This window comes from Ceratina calcarata, unplaced genomic scaffold, assembly GCF_001652005.2.
Source record: "Ceratina calcarata isolate Rehan_Ccalc_2016 unplaced genomic scaffold, ASM165200v1 scaffold168, whole genome shotgun sequence".
NCBI classification, from domain to species: domain Eukaryota; kingdom Metazoa; phylum Arthropoda; class Insecta; order Hymenoptera; family Apidae; genus Ceratina; species Ceratina calcarata.
Window position 1 is genome coordinate 157,585 of NW_017138136.1, and position 23,034 is coordinate 180,618.

General features: G+C 35.7%; 1 protein-coding gene and 1 long non-coding RNA gene across 4 annotated transcripts in view; both read right to left on the reverse strand.

Annotated features, from left to right (window-relative positions):
- LOC113463830 (uncharacterized) overlaps positions 1 to 589 on the reverse strand; it is a 2,446-nt gene extending 1,857 nt beyond the window's left edge. The window contains exon 1 of the long non-coding RNA XR_003388658.1: positions 3 to 589. This is a non-coding gene — a long non-coding RNA (uncharacterized LOC113463830). The remainder of the gene's footprint in view (positions 1 to 2) is intronic.
- Positions 1 to 23,034, reverse strand: part of unc-13 (protein unc13 homolog) — a 176,140-nt gene that overhangs the window by 27,670 nt on the left and 125,436 nt on the right. For all 3 annotated transcript variants that reach the window (XM_026810690.1, XM_026810691.1, XM_026810692.1), the window contains 3 exons: positions 21,356 to 21,575; positions 17,372 to 17,492; positions 9,852 to 9,958 (listed from right to left, as the gene is read on the reverse strand). In XM_026810690.1, coding sequence (XP_026666491.1) covers positions 9,852 to 9,958; positions 17,372 to 17,492; positions 21,356 to 21,575 — 448 coding nt within the window. The remainder of the gene's footprint in view (positions 1 to 9,851; positions 9,959 to 17,371; positions 17,493 to 21,355; positions 21,576 to 23,034) is intronic.

The following is a 23,034-nucleotide window of genomic DNA, read 5'->3' on the forward strand; positions in this document are numbered from 1 at the left end:
ACCTATAGGTAGTCCTACTGGTGGTCCTATCAATACGTATTCCAAGATACATCAATCGTGAGAATACAAACACGATTCCCGCATTAGAAACATGTTGTCGACTATGTCATTTAGTCAAGTGTTATCTACAGTCAGTTCTAAGTTAATTTTCCGTTCTATTTCCCCTTTTAGCACACATTTTTAATTAATAAGAATTCTTAATTGCGTTCAAGAATGGATCTGTCAATCTTTGATTGTCTCTGTTACGTATACAGCCCTGTATATGTATACGGCCCTGCGCGTTTCCAGATCTTTCGCTGCCGGTCACGTACGCATCCCTTGCGTGGGTGACTCACGGGGCGAGTCTAGCGTGGACCCTTCTAGAAAATGCCCAAATATGGTCATCCCCACCCCGGCAAAGGGCCTCATTTAGGTATAAAAGGGCGCTAGACCACAGCCCTTCGGATTAGTCTGAACTGAGAGTCTCAGAACGTGGAAACGCTGTCTCACCCCGCTGAGAATACTCGTGTGAGTTTGAACTTAGATTTTCCCCGCGACTTCGCTGCGTAAATCGGAGTAGGAATTCTCTTCGAGTAAGAGTTGACCAACTATAAAGAATATTGTATCGAGTACCTTAGAGAATATAAGACTGTGAGTTGAAACTCTTAAATTCATTTCAATATTCATTTAAACCCTGATTCCACATTAGCTGATAACCGGAGTATCTCGCAAGCGATACGTCTTAGCCGCTCGAGACGTATCAACGAAGTTGACCTGCCAATCCGACAACCTTTAAACATAAGTGGCTAAAGGGGACTGACCCTTCCTAGTCGTCCATGTCCTACAGCTACCGAGGCTAACACACAGTGTTAGATTAGGGCCGCCTGTACGTCTTTGTCTTTCCCTAACTACACCCGACTGAGTCGTCTGACTCGGTCAACCGTCGGGCCCTTGGCACGGTTCTCCCTCGTAACAACATCTCTTTAAATCAAATTATATTAAGATTTTTGCAAAATCCTTTATTTTAAGATCCTCTGATTCTTTAGAAACGCTGTGATGACTCGTTTTTGCCACGTTACCTTCTATTTTCTCTTCTTTACTTCTTCTCAACTTCCTATTTTATGACTTTATTATTCTACTACTTTTCGCTCGATACACTTAGTGGTCAGACTTAGGAGTTTTCAACAGTCGGGTTTTTCGTGTCGTCCAGACCCTCTCTGGTCACCTTTCATGGCCTGAGATACCTTGCTTATCTTTCCTAATTTTTCTATACACTTTGGTTTCTTTCCCTTCTTCGACAATTTTTTTCTTCTCTCTTCTGAGTTTCTTCATTTCCGTGTTCTTTGGAGATTTGATTTTTCGGTGAAACAGTGCGTAAGTATGAGGTCTAACGTTTAACATCACGACAAGTTAGGCTGTCTGTAGTACACATATTTTAGACACCTAAATATTAAATTTTTCGTACGACATCGAATAAAAATTGAGTTCCAGTTATTGTTCTCGTTTGTCAGTAGGTTCGGTGGTAAGTTGGATCAGAAGCAATTCTGCTACACGACGTGTTGTGCAAGAAGTTTGACGCGGATCTTCGTCAATTTGCGCGTTTAGCAGATACATCAACGTACATACTACATATAAGACTTCCCCCAGCTTCTCGCGGAAAGAATGCGCGAGAAAATCGAATTTTTTCGGAATATTCCGTTCCATTGCTATTCCATTGTTACTTTAGCTCCTGTCGCGCGTGTCGTTCGAGGTGTAGGTTGAAATCTTCCGGGATTCCAGCGAGCATGGCTGTTTTGTTACAGGAAATGCTTTATTCGCATTGCGAGATCGTCAATCTCACGAACAAAAGCTAACATCGAAATCCTCCAGTGCGGAACAGATAATGGACGCGTCTACTATATATCTTCGTACATGTTCCTCCTTGTGGTATAACAGTTGCATTTAATGGCTTTCAAACCAACGCGCTCGGAAGACTTGGTCCAAAATCAATTTGATGAATGAGAAAATTTAGATTATTGGATTAATATTTTCAAATGTCAATATAACATGGTTAGCCCTAATTTTTGTAATTTATAGGTACTGATTGTTCATAAATAAAATTATTAGTGTAATTCGAGATAGCTAAAACTTGATGATATAAGGAATACATTCAATACTTTCTTATTACTATCTTATGTCAACTACTAGATTGTTTTATGTCAACTCAAATGACAAACGTTCAATTAAATAGGTATGAGTTTTGGGCGAGATTGAAGGGAGAAATGCATTTCCAGGGGATCGGTCGTTGAAGCACGAGTAGCTGGAGATAGGGATGAAACGTACACAGGTGAATCGGCTCCGCGAGGACCACACGTGTGCCTCGCACCCGCTGTACTTCACTGTACATTGAACTATCGATCGTTTCGTAGCGAACTCAGGCATTCCAACCACACCCGCTCTCTCTTTTCTAACCCTCTCACTCTCTCTCACTTCGTTCTTGAATTTTGCGCAACCCTTTCTTCCTTGTTTGCTACCTTTGATTGTTTCCCTACTACTGTGTTCCATTTTCGTTCTATTGAACAGTTAGGATAGAAACCTTAAATAGCAAGGCGTTGCTCCGTAATATAATAGCTGAGACTGGTTGATATTCGATGGTCCGATGATATTGGATGGCTGCTGCTTATTGATTTATACTATGATTAGAAGAACCTGCTTTTGTGAAATTGTAATTTTCAGAAGTTTTGTTTTGACGCTTAACATTTATTTAATATGCGAACGTCATTACGGTTTTAGCACCCATGAAACTTGAGATGAGTCTCGACAATTTCATAATAAATTTCTTCTCATTTCAGGATTTTTTTAAATACTTCTCAACGTTATTGCTGTTCGATATTTCCGTACCTCTTTTATGACCATCTCTATTTGATGTACGATTGCTTTCTTTGCTCTCGCTTGTCTCCTATGTACAAAGGACTTTCCCATGACTCATTAAACTGGTATAATGATATTAACATTGACGTTCAATTTTACAATGCATTTTTTCCCCTTTTATGTTTCTTTTCTTAAAACATAAAGGAAATAATTGTACTGTCTCTCCAGATCATACTACAAAATTTCATAATTGTTATGTTTCTCTAACAACCTCTGTTCTTTATGCACCGTAATGACTTCATTTTTCTTTTCACTATAATATTTTCTGTATACCGATGTAGATAAATATTACATTATTTTTCCTTTCATACTTTTATAAAATATTTCGAACAGAAATTCATTTCTTACCGAATCTGATCGAAATTTATTGTTATTATTTTATGTTGAAGAATTATTATGCTGCTTATTTTCCTTTTCTGAGATCACCGCTATTGACAATTCGACGCTTTGAGTGCCATTGTTTCTGGTTTTTATATTTCATAAAAACTGACTTCTGTAGGTTCGTTGAAACTTTCAAAAAAATAAAACCAATTTGTTGTTTCCGCATCTCTTTTATACCTATGAAAAAATAATTGAAACGTTCAAACGCAGATCACACCGTTATCTATATCGATTGTGGTGGTTTTTCAGTCTTTGTCGAATATGTTGAAAGCGGAAACTTCAATTTCTGTATTTTTTCAACGTTGGAATTTCATATATTTCCTTTAGTTTCTGTCAATCAATTTAATACTTTATGTCATTTCTCTAGAAAAGCTTAAAGCACAATTCTTGTTTTATTATACTTCTGAAAATTCCTGTTCTATTGTATCTATTTACGTCACGATTAGTTCATAAAATAGGAACAAGTTCGTAACAGAGAGACAGGGGGGAAAACGATCGCGAAGTGTCTAAAGTTATCGGCGCGGAATTATGCTACCAATATCGATGCGGATGTCTCATCGATCGTGAAACTTCTTGTGGCTACAAATTGCTTCGACCCGGACGGTTAGTTTCACGAACTCCCTCCCAAATGCAGAGCCTCAACTCTATAACAATGCAGCTGTATGATTACTTCACGTTGAAAAACAGTTTTGCGTCTGATCCGATCGAAAATCGTGCTCAGAAAGACATTGGATTAACTCCGAAATGTGAGTTTGTGCCTTATTGAAAAAGTTAATGTGCTGAATGATCGCTGACTGAGAGCTTACGGCGTCATTTTGACGTTGGAGTTTGGTAATCGTTTATAAAAAGTATAGCAGAAGGATAAATTAAAAAAAATCTTGAGACAAAATTTTGTATAAAAGATACGATATACGGAATTAAGAAATTTTCACTATTATTATTTCGTAGTTGATAATTCATAACAAGAAGATTAATGAATTTCCTATGATACTGTTAAAGTTGCGGAAACTGTTCTATATCTTGAAAATATATAATAAAATCGAATCTTCTGTAAGATATTGTTTATACAGACTTAAATATAAAATGAAAAATTTTCATTAAGGAGAAATATGGATAAAATAAATATGTTTGGTAATTTAAAAAATTAGATATTCATAGAAAAATAGTAAAGAAACGTGTAGAAGTAGGAATTGAAAAAAGAATTACCAAACAGCCATGTCAATTATTCAACTCCTAGATCTCAGCTTACGGCCAGCATCCAACACCGTTTAATTCCCGTGTATCAAAAAGCGCATGTGTCTTGTGTGTCACATTTTACACGCCAATAATATAATAATATCATTGGATTACCGTGCCGTTCACGGCACGGTCTGTTTCAGTGGATGTGTTAGTAAACGGTCGTTTTTCTTTAATTGTCTAAGAGGTATCAGAGTATCGTGTCACCTGTGATGGCGATCTTGCAGGACCACTTGCTGGTACCCTCAAGGACTTGCTGTTCGGCCTGCTCGAGGCTGTCTATGTGCGTGTCCGGGTCGACTGTAAACGTTGTGCTGAAAAGAAGACAATGGTCCGTGTCAACCATGGATCGTCCTTCGACAACCTCTCGTACCAATTTTTAATCGTTTCGACGTTCGTCGAGTATCATCATCGTCATCAAGTTCCTTGAACTCCTGGTCGGTGGTCAACGCATACCTTAAAGAGGCTACCGAAGGACGCGGTATGAAGGACTGTCTCGAGATGGAGCTTGTCGAATTTCGTGAAATCATTATAGTCATCCAGCAGCGGCGGCGATACAGCCCAAACAAGCGATACAAAGTGGATAAAAGGAGCCAGGCGAAAAACGTCCTGATTCCTATTTCAAGGACTATATCGACTAAACGATTCTTAGTTAGCAATTGTCGTGAAAGCTTCAAGCGTTTTCCATACTTTCGGATACTTCGTTACGAAGGCAATTGCTCGCTTCTCTCTCTCTCTCTCTCTCTCTCTCTCTCTCACTCTCTCTCTCTTTCTCTTTCTCTGTAATTTTTCTAAAGTTTCAAATCTCTAAACGGTTACGTGCTTTCTTTCACTGAAGGAGCTGCGTAAGCAGTATGAGCAGTCGCTGTATAGGTAATTATAACTAAACGGATGTCTGCGTGGTATAACGTGGCCTAATCCAAAATTGATGAGGCGATTCACTTTTTTAGTAAAATTGGTTATTCCATATAGAAAAAGATTGTATGTCAAATATCTCTTATACATATATATATAAACTGAAGATGTTACAGATCTCTTTGACGGAAGATCGTTTTTAAAAGAAGTATCATCAATTTTAGATTTTTCAGACCTAAAAAGCTTTTTGATTTTGACTGATGTGATTGCGAATAAGTTTATAATTGTATATGAAGATTAATCAAATGGATATCGAATGACAAGTATGAAAATGTGATGGTATGGAAACTGTGAAAAGTTAGCATGATGCTTATTGTTAGTGTAAAAATCATACAATAAATAATAAAAAGAGAAGATGAATTTTTTGAATTCCTGACTTCAATCCCTAAATGTTGAACAACTGAGTTTTTATACAACTTTCCAATTGGATATTTGAATGTAATATGCAATTTCGAGTTTGATCTAATAGAATTCAATGCACGATCGCAATGATCTATAGTTATTTATTAACTCTTGAAAATCATAGATTCCAATTGGATATTTGAATGTAATATGCAATTTTGAGTTTGATCTAATAGAATTCAATGCACGATCGCAATGATCTATAGTTATTTATTAACTCTTGAAAATCATAGAACCACCTGTTAATCTTTTTCTCGGAATGGAATTAACGTCGAGTTTATTCAAATCCTCTGCTTGTCAGAGGGGCATAAGAAAACTTGTTGCGTTGCGACTGTGGCTTACCGCCAAGTATATTTTAGTCGTTTTCGAAAGTTTCGTTCGTGAAATTCACGAAACTCTTTATTGAAACGGAAATTCGTGAGAGGAAGATGTATATTAGTGGATGGATTTTTATAAAGCTAATCCGTACTGCAGCAAGTTTTTCAACAGTAGGCAATAATTCTGTTGTTATTTCTGTACGAGTATGAGAGAAACCATATTAAAATATCGAGACGTCATTTTTATAACAAAAGAAGTTTCCGTAAATTCTATATCCTTTAACAGATTTACAATACAAAGAAAATAATTCTCTTACTTCATAGTTAGTTTTTGCTACCACTAGTTGACCTATTGCTTCAAACAAGATTGATTATCTCGCAGAGTTTATTCCACCAGTTACTATTTTCAGGGGCAATCACGTGAACTTTAGATAAGGGAGAAAAAATTTTTATTTCTATGATTGTGAAGTTTAAGCGAATCCCTTCATGAATTATGCAGATAGTGATACGATATATTTAATTCTGTTGAATGAAATTATCATATAGATATATTTTAAACTATGTACTTATAATATATATATGTACTATATGTATATAGTACATTTTCAATGAACTTTAGTTCAATTTATTTTAAACTCACTTCGCGTGAAAATCAGAAATTGCGCAAATGGCGAACTCGTTCTTAGTTAGAGATGATTTTTTCCACTCTTCAGAGACGTTACACAATTACAAGTCCCGCAAATTCATTCGGAACTTTTAAATTTTACTTTTCTCTTTATACATAGTATGCATGTCAGCAATAGAATTCTCGCGAATTTTGACTAAAATTGTTTTCACTTATATTTTAAATCTATTTAATACATTTTCACTTATTTTTACGTAATATCGAATAAAAACTTGTCGACATTCATGAAATATTGTACACATCAAATTTAACTCTACTTTTCTTCGTAATCTTTGAAGAAATAATTTAAAATTCATCTAATACAACATCTTCTGAGAGTTAGTGACTATGGATACAATATTGGCATTTTTACTCGAAACGTAGTGGACTGAGACTGTAATTTTGGCCATCGCGCGAGTAACAAACCGGTGGGCTATAGATTACCACGAGCTTTCACGACATACGTCCCACTATCCGCTATAGTATGGAGAGGTGGAGGGATGTGCTGGTTAGGCGTTTGGTTTACGAATCCGAGATCTACAGAGCCGGCTTAGCTTTGACAATGAGCGTTCGGTACACAGCCGAGCCACAACAAGTTGCTGTTTGACCTTAATGGACTTTCGATTGAATTCCTCCGAAGCGGAGGGGACCGACAGGTATCTCTAGTGATAGACAACCGCGATACTGACCCACGCGTGTCCACCCACACGTGCTTCGCCAGGGTTAGAAGTGATTCGAGCGATTCGAGTCGGACAATGAATCCATCTTGGTGGATCATTTCAAGTTCCGATTCAATTTGTTTCCAACTCTGATCACATCAATACAGTATGACAGAGTATAATATATTCATAACACATTGGGAATTTGTATATTAATATTGTTTAAGAACTGCGATGAAAATATTTCTGATGGTTCAAAAACAGGCCCCCACAAGCTTAACTATGAACTTCAATCACTCGCTCTCTTTCGAAGATTCTGTTATTTATTCTATAAAAACATAAAAAGGATATTTAAGAAACTGTACATTTTATTGTCTGAAGATAAAGACGAAGAGTGAAGACAGAATGAATGTACTAGACGGATCGAAGTATTGTTTCTTTTTCGAATGGTAGTGATTGATATTCGATAGCTAAAAGATATCTGTTCTGTCCAGAGACGGATGTAAATTATGGTTGTGAGGTATGTGTCCAACAATTACATAACGCGAATCCACGTGTACGTGATGTTCGATGATGGTGCAAGAGTAATTGACAAGATTTATGGGCTTACGTGTTCATTTCGAGAGATGTTGATGCGTACAAGGTATGCACCCGTTCGTCACTAAGTACACGTGTGCTTTTTGTGTAAAATATGCCACCCGATTGTAAAGCATAATGCTTGATAGAAAAAATAAAGAGACTGTTCGATCTATGGTTGACTTATACTACTTACGAGGTTTGATTTTGATATTTGGATCATTGGTCTGTTTTAATTGACAATATTTATCAAACAGCTTGAACCTTGATAGTTTTCCTTGCATTTCATATTTATACTTTCTTATTAATATCGTTATTTGAATTCTTTTTTAGTAAAATATTTGAATTCTGTGGAAATGAATAAATTTTGCGATTATAATCGATAATTAATATCATTTAATGCCATTTTAAGCTACAGCTATTTTCTCAATTCATCTTCAAATGTATGTAGATTGGTCATTGTTAGTGTTTGATGTTTATATCCGCGGCTAATACGCGACATCTCTACAAACTAATCTTTCATCAACATTTACCTACCTACATAATGCTACTTTCATTAAATAACACTTATATTAAATCTTATTTAAGATATTAAACATGTCTATTCTATTCACATAGTGCATCTCCATTTTACACAGTTACCTCTACAACGCGCTGTTTGCTCATTTTTCGTACGAACAATCATAGAAATGTTCAATTGTATGGACAGACAACAACGTAATCTACGTACACCGGAATACTTTCTTCGTGTGCATAATAGTTTTGAATGCATAACAATTTTCTCCTACATCTATCCGAACGAAAGAACAAGTAAGTAAAATTGCATATTGATGAGTTCTCCGGGTCCGGAGAAAATTATCAACAAAAATTTCTTGAAAAGCTCTTTTCTAGTACAGCTTCCGCTCCGCGTGGAGAAGAAATGCGATGAACGGGTGCATTCCGACAAACGGCACAGCCAAATCGCTATATCACAGTCAAAGAATATATATGTATAGATAAGTATATGACAGTCAGTACAACACAGCAGCAGCCGGCAGAGCGACAGATTCAGACGAAATGAGAAAATTAAATTAACGAGATATCAAAGTACTGAATGCGAGCGAACAAAATTAAATAGTGCAGACTGGAGGATCAAAAAATGTATACATATGTATGATCACGTGATGTTAGCGTATGTGCTGCGAAGATGCGGGTAAAGAGATGGAAGATGAAACATGAAATTAAATGTGTAATAATAATTTTAAATGACATACATAACATAGGATGTACCAGAATACATATCTTTCCTCTGCAGCCATGAAAGAGGGTGAAATTTTGAATCGAAAATTCTCTGATATTCGAATAGAGGAAGAGGAGAGTTTTCGGATCGGAATTTCACCCTTATAGGAAAGTCATGCATCCTGGGACACTCTGTGTCCCTGAAGATATAAAAATTACACGTATGGTTTATATCGCATATAAAAAGTGTAATGGAGCAATGAGTAAAGAATAATGATAATGATAACAATACACTGAAACATATATGTAAATAGGCATTTTGGTATAGGCAAGTGTAGCTATGTATAAAGGATATATAATGTAACGACTGTGTGAGAAACATGAAATGAAGCGCATGATGTAACAGATAATAGTAATAATAATAACAACACATTGAGGCACATACGTGGTACACATAATATGTATCGTATATGTATAAAAGGAAGATAAGACACAATGTAATCGAGCGCCGCACGTTATCATCGTTTTCGTCGTATTTAGGGGTGCATAATACGGATGGCCGGCGGATGGCACAACGGAGAGCTGGCCACAAACCTGTAATGGCGATCTTCGCGGACCACTTGCTGGTACCATCCAGAACCGACTGCTTCACCGCTCCCATGTGATTCGCATGTCCCTTCTCGTCGATTCCAAAGACTGACCTAAACTCCGACGATACTTTCTTTCACATAAGCTGGTGCCAACGGCCTAGATCTCGTCCTACCTGTTCCTCTCTTTTTCTCTTACACAATGCGAGTACGTATACGCGGCCACTCTTGTTTTTTTTCTTTTATTTTTTTTTTATCTTTTTCATCCTTCGCCGGGCAACACGCTTCTTTAACCCCTTTTGTTCGTTTTCGGTATTACGTTCTCTCATTCCATTACGAGCGTCGCATCGCGTGCAACGTGTATAACGCGTGTTCTCTCGGTCGTAATTGCATCGTGGGATAGCCCACAGCCGCCGCGGTAAGGATCGCTAATGGGTTACCCACTTTTTCTTCAACATTCCCCCTTAACCCCCACGCCGCTAAAACTCATCGCGGGTTTCCTTTCTCTAATCTTAAATGAATCTTCCCGTTACGCCTATCTTCTTTGTTTTGTATACGAAGATACGAACAACGTCAACCCCTAAAGGCGTTTTCCGTCTGTTACCGCGAAATCCAATTTCCGTCAAAGTATTTTTCAACAAGAATGTTGCAAATAATGAGTAGAAAATTTTATATTCAAATCTGGTAACAAGAACGTTTGTGACACGACTAAAATCTTTTTTTTTTTTAATAGTTAATTAACTGTGGACTTCTTCATGTCATTGCAAATTGTTTTACGACCTGATCACGCCACGTTATACACGAAGTTTCATAACGAGATGAGTATGTCCCAACGAAATTCTTTTGCACGCGTAAAGTAAGCAGATTAACACGTAACTTATAAATTGATAATACTAAAGAACGATCAAAAGTACGACTTATCACGAAAGCCGCTTTCTAGATGACAAATAACTGTTTATTGGATAAATCATAAATCAAAGTCCAGTTCGTTGTCGAATATTTTCATGGACGCAGGACCCTTGTAATTAATGCTCTTGGGTCATCGATCAGTCCGTTAACGAGGTCGTTGATTGCCCGATGGCATCGTACCAAAACCGTCATATTCACTAAACTCCCTTCTTAGTCAAGCTTGACTGTCAATTCAACTAATTTTCAAATGTTTTCCACTATTCGAAGAAAAGTTTCATAAGATTTTTGAAATTTATACAATGTTGAAATATTTTATATAATTGATACAAATAATGTAATCGAATTATTATTCTAATTATTTTATTATTTTGAATATTAAACCCTGTTTTCCGTTTTATTCATTATTAAAAAGTGTTATCTATTTACTTTTGCTAGCTATCGCTGGGACATACAATCGGTGACCAACTTTTTTATTTTTTTTCAGCCCCTCAGAGAAGACGAGACCCGGCTATGCGCAAAGTACCGAGGATTTTCGATTTATTTCACACGTTTTGCGCTTGCATCTTTTTATCCTGGCTGACGGTCGCCATTGCTTTGCATCCTTTTTTTGAGCTCAAAGAGATCGCTGAACAGATGCTTTGTGTCGGTGTCGGTGTTGCCCTCGATTTCGATTTATACGGCTTCAGGAACCATTTTTAATAGTGAGTTATAGTATTAGTTATAAGGTATTGTAGTATTTCAAATTTCTTTACCTTGACCATCTGGAATTTAATGTGGAGATAATAATTTATAAAAGTTATTTATTTATTTAAGATTTATATTTATATATATATATATTTATTCGGAATTGCATAAAAGAAAATCTTGTTAGATATTAGCTTTACCTGAAATATAAATATGTTCATACGTGTCAAATTATTTTCATCAATCTCACTATATGTCCTTTAATATGCAAAAGTATGTGTAATTTTTTACTAAATACATGTTCTTTCAGTTTTCCACAAATGTAAATCAGTTTCAATTTAACACAAGGCTAAACGGAATGTTCTAATTCTAGTCAGGATAGTAGTATGTATCGATTAATTAATTCGCGAGGATCGTGCCTCGAAGATGGAATTCGAATTAGCAAGCAGCGGTTTAATCAGTAATATCTTGTTAAAATTGCTAAACTACTATTAATGTTTTCTTTTGTGATTATATTGCATACTTCGGATTTATCAACAAGCTGCGACAATTATCTGTTGGCGAGAGTTTGAAGAAACAAGAAAAATGCACTATCGATATTTTTGTGACCCTTGTGACAACCGGAAATTGCAATTCGGACCCATGTACCAAGTTTGATTACCTTAATAACTGGTAATAACCGGTCTATGCGAAGCCAGTTACGTTGAAATCGATAATAGCTAGTATTTCACATACTGCTTGACTTGGAATCACGATTTATGCATGTATTTGACATATAGTTTAGACATTTACATTCTTTAAATTCCTTTCTCCTAATTTTCTATCTATTTGCATTGTATCAAACATTTTGCTACCGGTTAGCAGATTTTAGATAATTCACATAGAGTAATAAGGCACATGGTCTTTTATCACGTCTGTTTTAAAGCATATGAGAGACTCGGTGGAATCTAAGGTAAATATTTTATCTATGTCCTCCGCTTTGCTCGAATAATAACCGCGATCCAGAGGTAAGTGTGAAAACATGCGAGACCACTTTTCTGCGGATGGAATTTTTACTGTTATTCTTCCCCATTAATCACAAGCTGGCGCCGCTTTCACGTTTCTCTCAGTCAGATAATTAGAACGTACGTGCAACGTGTTTCAATTTTTTTTTTATGTCTGCTGTGTACCATTCTAGCTCTTTTTTTATTACAGAGGATGTAAATTTCAATTTTGAATCTTATGGCCGTGCAATAGGATAAAATGTATAAAAGAAAGTGAGTGTATTTATATTATTATTAAAAGCGTTGGTTGTAAATAAACTAGTAACGATTTTATTTCACTACATTCCTTAATTGATTTGTTAAATTATGAAGATGTTCAATTCATTAAATAATTTCAATACAATATGCTAATCGAAATACTTTATTCATTTTTGCTAACAAGAGGAGAAAAAAAATTACGATGGTAACACACATCACGTAGTTGATGAAAAACTTAAATTCAGAGCAGGTAGTCTCTCACAAACACTGTGCAACTCATTTCTCATGAAATTCTTCGCGCTCTCCCTTATAAGACGGGAAGCGCATATTTATGCGGATAAAATGTACATTTCATTGTCGGATCGTGGATGTCACAGCTTCTTCTTTTCGAATGAATACAAATGCGTGGCAAAAGAAACTAATCTGTATTCACGAAACAAGTTCCTGCATGACACGGAAACAGGATCTAGAATGGGACCAGGCGGAAACAACTTTTTGCGATTAGAACCGTGATGCGATAATATTTCAAACGAATACTTAAACAGCGAGCAATTGAAATTTTTATAATGGTGGTACATGAAAATGTAAATATCTTAAGCCGAATTCGAATAGGTGCAGAATTATTTAACTCAAATTTCGCAATTGATTGTACGTTTCAATGTTCTATCAAAATGAATAGTAAAATGGATATTATAAATTGAATAAATTTGGTAATTTGATTCATTTGTATTAAATGAACGTGAAAATGCATTGGATGATCTGTTGTTACTTTTTTAATAGTCTCTGTAATTAATTATTAATACTGTTCGCGATACATGCAACGCAATCAGGAAAATGGAGAATGGGCGTGGCATATATCGATTGCCTTTATAAAATCTACCCTTGAACGAAATGATTAAAGCAAAATCAATGTTAGTCTTGTCTGAGCACGACCGTATACGAAGTTCTTTTTCCAGCGAAAATGTTCATTAATAAGTGGGTTAATAAGTAATAAAGAAGTATTAAGAGGATTCCACATCGAAAGTATTAACAGGAAGAGATTTTTAACTCGTGAACATTCTGATTAAATAATTCGCACGTTCGGAAATTGAATTTTTAGTGAAACTTCGGCTCACTTTAATCCTGTAACTTTATTCTGGACTTTAATCCTCTTGGTTGCATGAGAAGTTTATTGACTATACACGAATTCAAGTAAATAGTGCAGATATTTATTATTTATGGTGCCTTCCGAATTGCATTTAGATTGATATATTTCTGAATCCTCTTCGTAACAAGTTTTAATAACTTTCTGAACCCATCGTTCAAAAATGCTTTTCAAACTAATCGGTTAACAGAAAGTATCTGGCGTTTAGTAATGATTTTATTATTTCACTACATTCCTTAATTGATTTGTTAAATTATGAAGATGTTCAATTCATTAAATAATTTCAATACAATATGCTAATCGAAATACTTTATTCATTTTTGCTAACAAGAGGAGAAAAAAAATTACGATGGTAACACACATCACGTAGTTGATGAAAAACTTAAATTCAGAGCAGGTAGTCTCTCACAAACACTGTGCAACTCATTTCTCATGAAATTCTTCGCGCTCTCCCTTATAAGACGGGAAGCGCATATTTATGCGGATAAAATGTACATTTCATTGTCGGATCGTGGATGTCACAGCTTCTTCTTTTCGAATGAATACAAATGCGTGGCAAAAGAAACTAATCTGTATTCACGAAACAAGTTCCTGCATGACACGGAAACAGGATCTAGAATGGGACCAGGCGGAAACAACTTTTTGCGATTAGAACCGTGATGCGATAATATTTCAAACGAATACTTAAACAGCGAGCAATTGAAATTTTTATAATGGTGGTACATGAAAATGTAAATATCTTAAGCCGAATTCGAATAGGTGCAGAATTATTTAACTCAAATTTCGCAATTGATTGTACGTTTCAATGTTCTATCAAAATGAATAGTAAAATGGATATTATAAATTGAATAAATTTGGTAATTTGATTCATTTGTATTAAATGAACGTGAAAATGCATTGGATGATCTGTTGTTACTTTTTTAATAGTCTCTGTAATTAATTATTAATACTGTTCGCGATACATGCAACGCAATCAGGAAAATGGAGAATGGGCGTGGCATATATCGATTGCCTTTATAAAATCTACCCTTGAACGAAATGATTAAAGCAAAATCAATGTTAGTCTTGTCTGAGCACGACCGTATACGAAGTTCTTTTTCCAGCGAAAATGTTCATTAATAAGTGGGTTAATAAGTAATAAAGAAGTATTAAGAGGATTCCACATCGAAAGTATTAACAGGAAGAGATTTTTAACTCGTGAACATTCTGATTAAATAATTCGCACGTTCGGAAATTGAATTTTTAGTGAAACTTCGGCTCACTTTAATCCTGTAACTTTATTCTGGACTTTAATCCTCTTGGTTGCATGAGAAGTTTATTGACTATACACGAATTCAGGTAAATAGTGCAGATATTTATTATTTATGGTGCCTTCCGAATTGCATTTAGATTGATATATTTCTGAATCCTCTTCGTAACAAGTTTTAATAACTTTCTGAACCCATCGTTCAAAAATGCTTTTCAAACTAATCGGTTAACAGAAAGTATCTGGCGTTTAGTAATGATTTTAGATAGATGATTGATATCAGTTATGTCTCGTTATCAGGTATAAGAAAATTGATCTTCTTGTCACTTCCAACTTTCTTGTTTTTTTAAATGTAATAGTATTATAAAATATATTTACAGCATTATTTTATTAGGATTATTAATAAAAAATTGCTTCATAAATAATGATGGTATATAATATAACAGAATAAAATAATTGTAAAAATGTACAAAGACTGATGTTTATTGGCTAAAAAAACATTGTAGGTCTCTTTTTGTTAAATTTGTTCCATTAACATATTTTCTATTGCATTTTAAAAAATGAAGTCTTTGCATTTCCGGCAATGCAATTCAATTATATTTTAATTTCTAAACAGACTTTTCCGCAAACTGTTATTTACGGTTATCGATCATTTTCTCTTTGTACGTACATCAAATCTGCGTATATATGATATTGATCAAATTTCACATATTCTGATGCATCGTGATCCATGATCGACGCTCGCTATAAGTAAAGCTTTATAATTGGAAGCTTAATACTGATCGATCATCTTGCATCCTTATAACGGATTTGCATTATCTTGTTAATCTTTGAAGCCCGAAAATGTACCGAAGAGAGCTTTCATCTCAGGGAACCATTCATCTATTCACTGGCCTCCGAGCAAACATGTTGCTGCCTCAATTTCATGTCAGCATAGAGGGTGTCTCAGAATGAACGACTTTCCTCTGAGGGCGTGAAACAAGTTGAAGTTTTGCGTGAGAAGTTCCTGTTCCACTTTTTCGTTATTAACAAAGTTATTAATGAAAAAAGACAGATCGATAACGTGTTGCGCACAACGGTTACTCAGTGCTACACTTTATTAATTGCTTGCTATAATTTAACATTAGATCTACCAAACAGGGTTAAAATGATTTGTTTGACATCTTATAATAATTATTCATATTTAGTCCATTTTGTTTTCTAAAATTTTGTATGACTTTTTCTGAAATTTTACTGATTTTCAGACAGAAAGTTAATAAAGTTTTAAGTATGTCTTGATTTGTGTTGATTTTGTTTGCTAATTGTAAGTTGACTGTTATTTTACTAAAGATAGCTATTGTAGTATAATATAAAATGATGTGCAACGAAACGTTATTTTTAAAAACCACGCAGCTCGGTGTATGAAATCGTAGACAGAACCGCCGGCTCTCGAATTTCTTTATTGTACGATGGCCGGTTAACCCAAATTCACCTATTTCACTGTAGCATGAACATTCTGAATGCTCGCTATTTGTGCACGCCAATTTGCGGTTTTGTGATAACTGGCTGTCCTCGCTAGTCTTCTCATGCAAAATTTCAAAACTTTTGTGGAGGGCGACGCCCATTTTGCACTGCGTTACATATCGACGCGTTCGATAATAACCGTACATACTAGATCGTGCGTTGCAAAAATTTGCAGATCTAGTTTTGGGGAAATGGCACGTTTGTGTTCCGTCAAATGGGCGTCATCAGGTCTCCGAATGTATACTGTGAGAGCTGAATTGGGGACCATTTATGCTTCCGTATTTACGAGGTCTCCACGCTGAAAATTTGTTCACGTCAAAATATGCCCCCCTGGAATCATTTAGTATAATTGTCCACCAAGTTACTCTGTCTTCTATGGTTACGGAGTAATTGGATTACATCATTTCATTGTGGACACCCTATATATGTACGTATAAAACCAATAATATAAAATATTTGATCTTTCGTACTTATACACCATCTCGTTTGTTCAAAAGAATTCATTATTGGATTAAACGTCGATTCAGATTATTCGAAATCGAGGGCACATACCGATCATTTCATTTTCTTATCCGAACATTTATCAGGTTTATAAATAACACAATTTGGATTCAGTTTAAATAAATTGATAAGCAATGGCGACGGAGGATCGCTGATCCAGCCAGACGAATCGCGGTCGATCTGTCCTGAAACGTTTTAGCTTGCCGCCGATTCACAAAGTTTTCCATCAAGTCGACTATGCTGCGACAAAAGAAGTAGGGAAAAAGAAGGAAAAAGGAGATATGCTAAGAAGCACTCACCGGATCAGCTCGAAGATCTCTGGTTTTTCCAGTTCCCTCTGCTTCATCCTCTCCTTCATGGCCGTGATGATGCTGATCGCTTTATCCTCGGCGCCATGTTTCGAGCTTTTCTCAGCCGCCCCTGAAAGTGAGAAATACAACCAATGAGGATTCTGTGCTGTAACTACTGCTGTGGACAATTTAATATTTTCTTAGAATGAAATTACTAAAATAATTAATCGTAACAGTTTAATATTTGATATAAACATTCTTCGTTTGAAGAGTGATTTGTTAAAATAAAAATAATATGTGGCTATGCAATTATTTTCAATATTATAGCCTATCATAAGGGATTTCCTTGAAGCTTGTATATTAGGCTAACCTGATTCAATCATCAGCTACGTGCTAGCATGTACTTGTCTTAGTAAAAAATTATTTTAACGCAAGATAAATCGATTTTGTATATTGATCCCAGAGTGCATTAATGTTCTTTTAAATAATAAAATATTTTATAAAATAGGTTGCATAAACGTGTACATCAAACAGTATATAAATAGAAATAAATTAAAAATAAAAAATTAGAGATATTTCACGTTGCAAAAGAGAATTATTTGATGTTTTTCTTTCCGTCAATTCCAACTAAATTAGTGGTCCATTTCCCCATGCAACTTTACCCCAAACTTCTTTTTTCCGGAGTTTACTTTGAATAGTCTTCGGTTTCGAAGGATGCACTCTTCGCGAACTGTTTTCGTACGTACGATTTTCGCGTTGGAACACAAGAAAACGTTGCGTCGCGTTTCGTTGCGAGTCTTTCGTTTAGCCGGAAAAATCGAGGAGCTTTAATTTTCCGGTGCAAGCGTTGCGCCACAGGCCGCTTTATGCGAAACGTCACGTCGTGTCACCGCGTCTAAACTAGGCCGGAAATTACGTGTACTGATCGTTCAAGGGCGAGAGGCTTTGACTACGAAACTAAGGTGAAAAATTGATTTCAACTACTGGAAAATAGATACGCTCCGGCTAGTATTGAACAAGTTTAAAAATAAATAACAGCTTCGGGAATTTACAGTGTTTCGTGATGGATGAGGTACGAGTAAAAAAGAAATTAATGTTGATCGTGTGGGTGGTGAATTCGTAGACTGTATTGATGGATATTGGCGCAAACGATAATATTCAGTATTTTTCAAAAAGACTAAAGAAGTAATGAAACAATATATTTTACTGCATTGGTAAATAAATCTTATAGATAACATTTGTCATACGCATAATGTAAAAGTATATCATTTAGTAAAGTAATTTAATGTACTTGAGTTCGAACAAAAATTCAACGTTGCTAACCCATATTTAAATATATACATGTTCGAGAATAATCTCGAAGGTGCGCGAAGTCGATGGCAATGATGGATGTAAATGACAATTGAAATTGAAACTGTACAATTAAATTAACGTTTGCGGAGTAGTATTTTGAGAATGTTAATTAGCTACCAATAAAATGTTTAACAGTTTTCTGTTTCGTTCTGTTCATGGTAAACCGTTCAAATACGGTAAATACCAGTGAAATTCCGTAGTTCCGGGAGAGATCGACCGACGGGAGAGACGGACGGACCAAAGTATATGCAAGTATTTCCTACACTATCCAAAGTATGTGGAACGCGTGAATATGTTTTTGTTTTACCGAAAGCAATTGAGCGTGACGTCAGTGTTAAGTTTTTATTCTGCCGAATTGTGAAGAAACTCAGCATTTTAATTACTTAGTACAAAAATATTAAAAAAACGAAGTATGAATGTACTAATAATTTTTGTATGCACTGTATATGTAGTTTAATAATTAAAAATGAAAGATGAAAAGTGATATTGAACCGAATTTGATTTGACAGTTTTCTCATTAGACCGAGGTTAATTTCGTTCTAGGGTAACATTGGCGGGTTTAATCAAAATCCCGCTACTGATTAAAGGAACGAGTTTGATTCCTCACGCGAAATCCAATCTTTGAGAAGGTGAGATCGAAATCTAAGGGAATCATCGTATACATATTTCGCTAACTGCAATGGATTACATGAGTTCCAACCGCTATTTTCTCGGCGAACTTGGTTCGAAAACGTTCCAATTGAAGCCGGAAAATAGTCCCGGATTGGATGGTATACTGTCGGTTACATTCGTTGTCTTTGGTGTTCGGAAACGTGCTCTGCGAACCAGGTCATGCTCGTTGCGCGATTTCTGAATGGAGTGAGTCAAGGGAGAAACTGTGTTTTAACCGTTCCTACGGTTTAATTATAATAAACGACAGACCGACAAAACTGAATCGCCCGCGAAATGAATAACGTGTAACGATTGATTAATTACCAAAGTTTCTTGACACTGGCGTAACATTTAATTAATCCTAATCGTTGTTCTGCATTTCAATCTTATATTTGTGTTTTAACAAAATTCATCACCACGTGTGATTTTATACTTTAATCGGCAATCAAGAAAGAAATTGTGTGGTTGGTTTGATTTCAAATTCAAACTAAAGATTAATTCAGTTTGCTTGATTGAAGAACGACTCTTCATACTCCAGGATTCAATTGGACGTACTACGGTGTCTAATTTTCTAAAGAGTGAAACTACGATTCGAGCTTTTCGAACTCGATAAGAGTTAGAAGCAATTTCATCGACACGCGAGAGCGTTCATCGATTTTATCTTTCAACTATTCTGAACGGAACGTCGCATTAATGAATGATCGATCATTTTTAACGTTGGATTACCCTCTGCCATTTTTTATGCGATTTATAATACCTCAATCACGTTGAAGCCCTGCACTTTTCCAGTTCCCGTTTTCTATTTTCAAAATAGTCGGATAATTCTCTAACAGATTAAGGAAGAGTCGATTTCAAATTTTTATATACAACATTCTTAATGTTATTAATAATTTTTGTATCTCTAGAATATTCCAATAATTCAACACAAAAAATAGATAGCAAACGGAATTAACTTCTTCAATTGATAAGTCAAGAAAATAAAATGTGCTTGCGATTTTTTAAAATTAAACACGTATACTCTTATTCAGAAAATAAAATGACAGCAATATCACTCGATTCCAGCATACACGTACTGAATTTCATCCATACATTCGCGGCAGGGATTTTCACACGAATTCTACACCAATTTATAAGCAAACTAAGTTGATTCGAAATAAATGTAATGCAAATTCCCACGACTATTCCGAACATCTCGTTAGCACGAAAAGCCGAAAACGTACAGGATTCTTTTCCGTTTCGTTCTCTTTATGTTTTCCGCGTTCGAGCGCTTAACACGACAGACATTAGACCCCGAGTCTCGCACGTTAATTACATCTCCGCCTTGCGCTTCTGGTAATTAAGTTTCGAGAAACGCGCGGCGTAATTTTATCGCGTTCTTCAACGGCGCAGGTTTAATGTCACCGTGCGCGACGTGGTGGTTTTGTTTCGTATGCAGATTTCGCGAAACGCGACGTGAGAGCGCGAAAATTCGCGCAATATGCAGTTTATTTTATCGTCTCGCGTTTAACTCGAGTTAACAGTATTTTGCACTTTTCTCTAGCTCTCGCTGGACTCTTACTAAATTTCCTGTTTAATTTCCTTACAATACTACATTAAACAAGTACAGTCTGTTGTCATGTGAAAAATATGTCAAAGTAATCAGAAACGTGAAAAAAATCTTGGAAATCTTTTTATCTTCCTTATGTGTATGTACTTATCCTAAATATTAAGTTCTGAGTTGCTCATTAGGTAATTGGAGCGGATTAAATAAGATTTTCAAATTGGTTTTAAGGTCAGTTCAATTAAAATTCACTAAAATATTGTATGCGATGTTTTAAATTTAATATGTAAGCTATAAAATTATATGTTTATCATATTTCAACGTTTAAAAGATATTTGTAACATTTTAATATTTCAATTTTAGATTCGTAATGGGAAGCACAACAGGGGGTCCTATTATATAAATGTAATGTAAATTGAAATGTTAATGAGAAAAGAATCGGTACTCACTTTGCAAGCAGTCTGCGTTGAGCAGGTCTTTGCACTTCTCGTGGCACTTGACACCGCACTCGGTACATCGAACTCCCTGCCTGGCGATACCCCAAAGTAGACCTTCGCATTCGTAGCAGTAGGTCGGCGATGTCGCCGTCCAGGTGACGAACTTGTGCGGTGTGGTTGAGGAAATCGGGTAGATCATCGCCTGCAGCGTTTTCTTGTACACGTGCATCTTCTACGGGTGCAGCATCAAAGCGCAGTCAAGTTAGAATCGAGTTTTACATCGAGATCGGATAAGGACAGATCGGGATAGATTCTCTTCTTTTACAGGGATCATATCCAACGACCTCGACTTCACCGCTTATCGAATCGGCAAATTTCTTAGAAGGAAAATAAATTGATCTATTTATCTTCCCTCAAGCGTTGGCGCTGAATATGTGATAACAGAAGCCAGTCTTAGAAAGTAGAAAGAAAATATATTTTTTCGAGCTCTCTTTCTTACTTTTACATTCTACTTGAAATGTAATCGATCAAACGATAGAGTGAAGTCTGCGAAGAAACTTGCAGAAAATTTGATCGAGTAATGCAATGTGTATTGTACATTTGAACAGAAGAGCACTCTATTTTCAATTTTAAACATTGTTATTTAATTACATGAGTTAAAAATATAAAATTTTATGAAACTAGATTAGTTGATTTTTTTTACTAACGTAGTTAAAATTAAAAATATTAAAGATCCATTATCCATTACCGATTCGTTCGAGCATAGAGTCAAGGTGTTAGCATACGCGCGTGACAAATTACCAAAGAACATAGACACGATATAAAACGATCGAAAAATTCTTTTAGTCTTTGAATATCACGTTTCATCTCTATCTTCAAATCAAAATAAAGATTTAGAAATATTTGAAAGGGAGCTGAAACTCTGAGCAATATTACTGTATCGTTTCTCATGCGTAAATCTTTATTTATGAAAGTATTCTAATAGTTTGCTTGAATTGTTCTTCATAATCATCATACTCGGAAAGAGAGTATATGATAAAATACCCTGTATCACAGAATCAAATGAATGTTTTTCAAATGATAAAAATCATAGTGACTCACTGCGAAAGTCTTTAATCGATCTTTCAATCGTTTATCGTATTTGTTCTACTACCTCACCCTATTGTTCCTAACGATTCCTATCGTGACACTTATTTCATGAAACTTTTGCATCAGTCTCATGCAAGATCAATTCACTCTCTATGTGTAGGCATATGGAACGTTAACTTGTGTCACGTTGTCATTCATACAAACGACTTGCTAGCGTTCGTACATAATTACGCGCACAATCATAACTGTGCCGAGGGGAATTAGTGCCTGGCGAGACCTAATTGCATACTGGCATACGCAATCTCGTGTACACTGATCGAACAGGGAGAGAACTTCTGGGTGAGGGTTGGAACTTCAGTCATATGTGCGCGATTCACGAGGGTCCACCGTTTAGGTGTACCCAGTCGTCGTTTGGAATCTCCTTTCTAAACCAGGGCAGGGGCCTAACGTTGCGTGAGGCAAGCCAACTTCAAGGGTGACTTCACTCATTGTAACTGTTGCTATACTTGTGATCGTTGGAAAAAGTATAATTCAACTTAAATCTGTCACGTTATTTTAATGTTTCAATACTAAATTGTATTAAGGGCACTTAAATCATGACC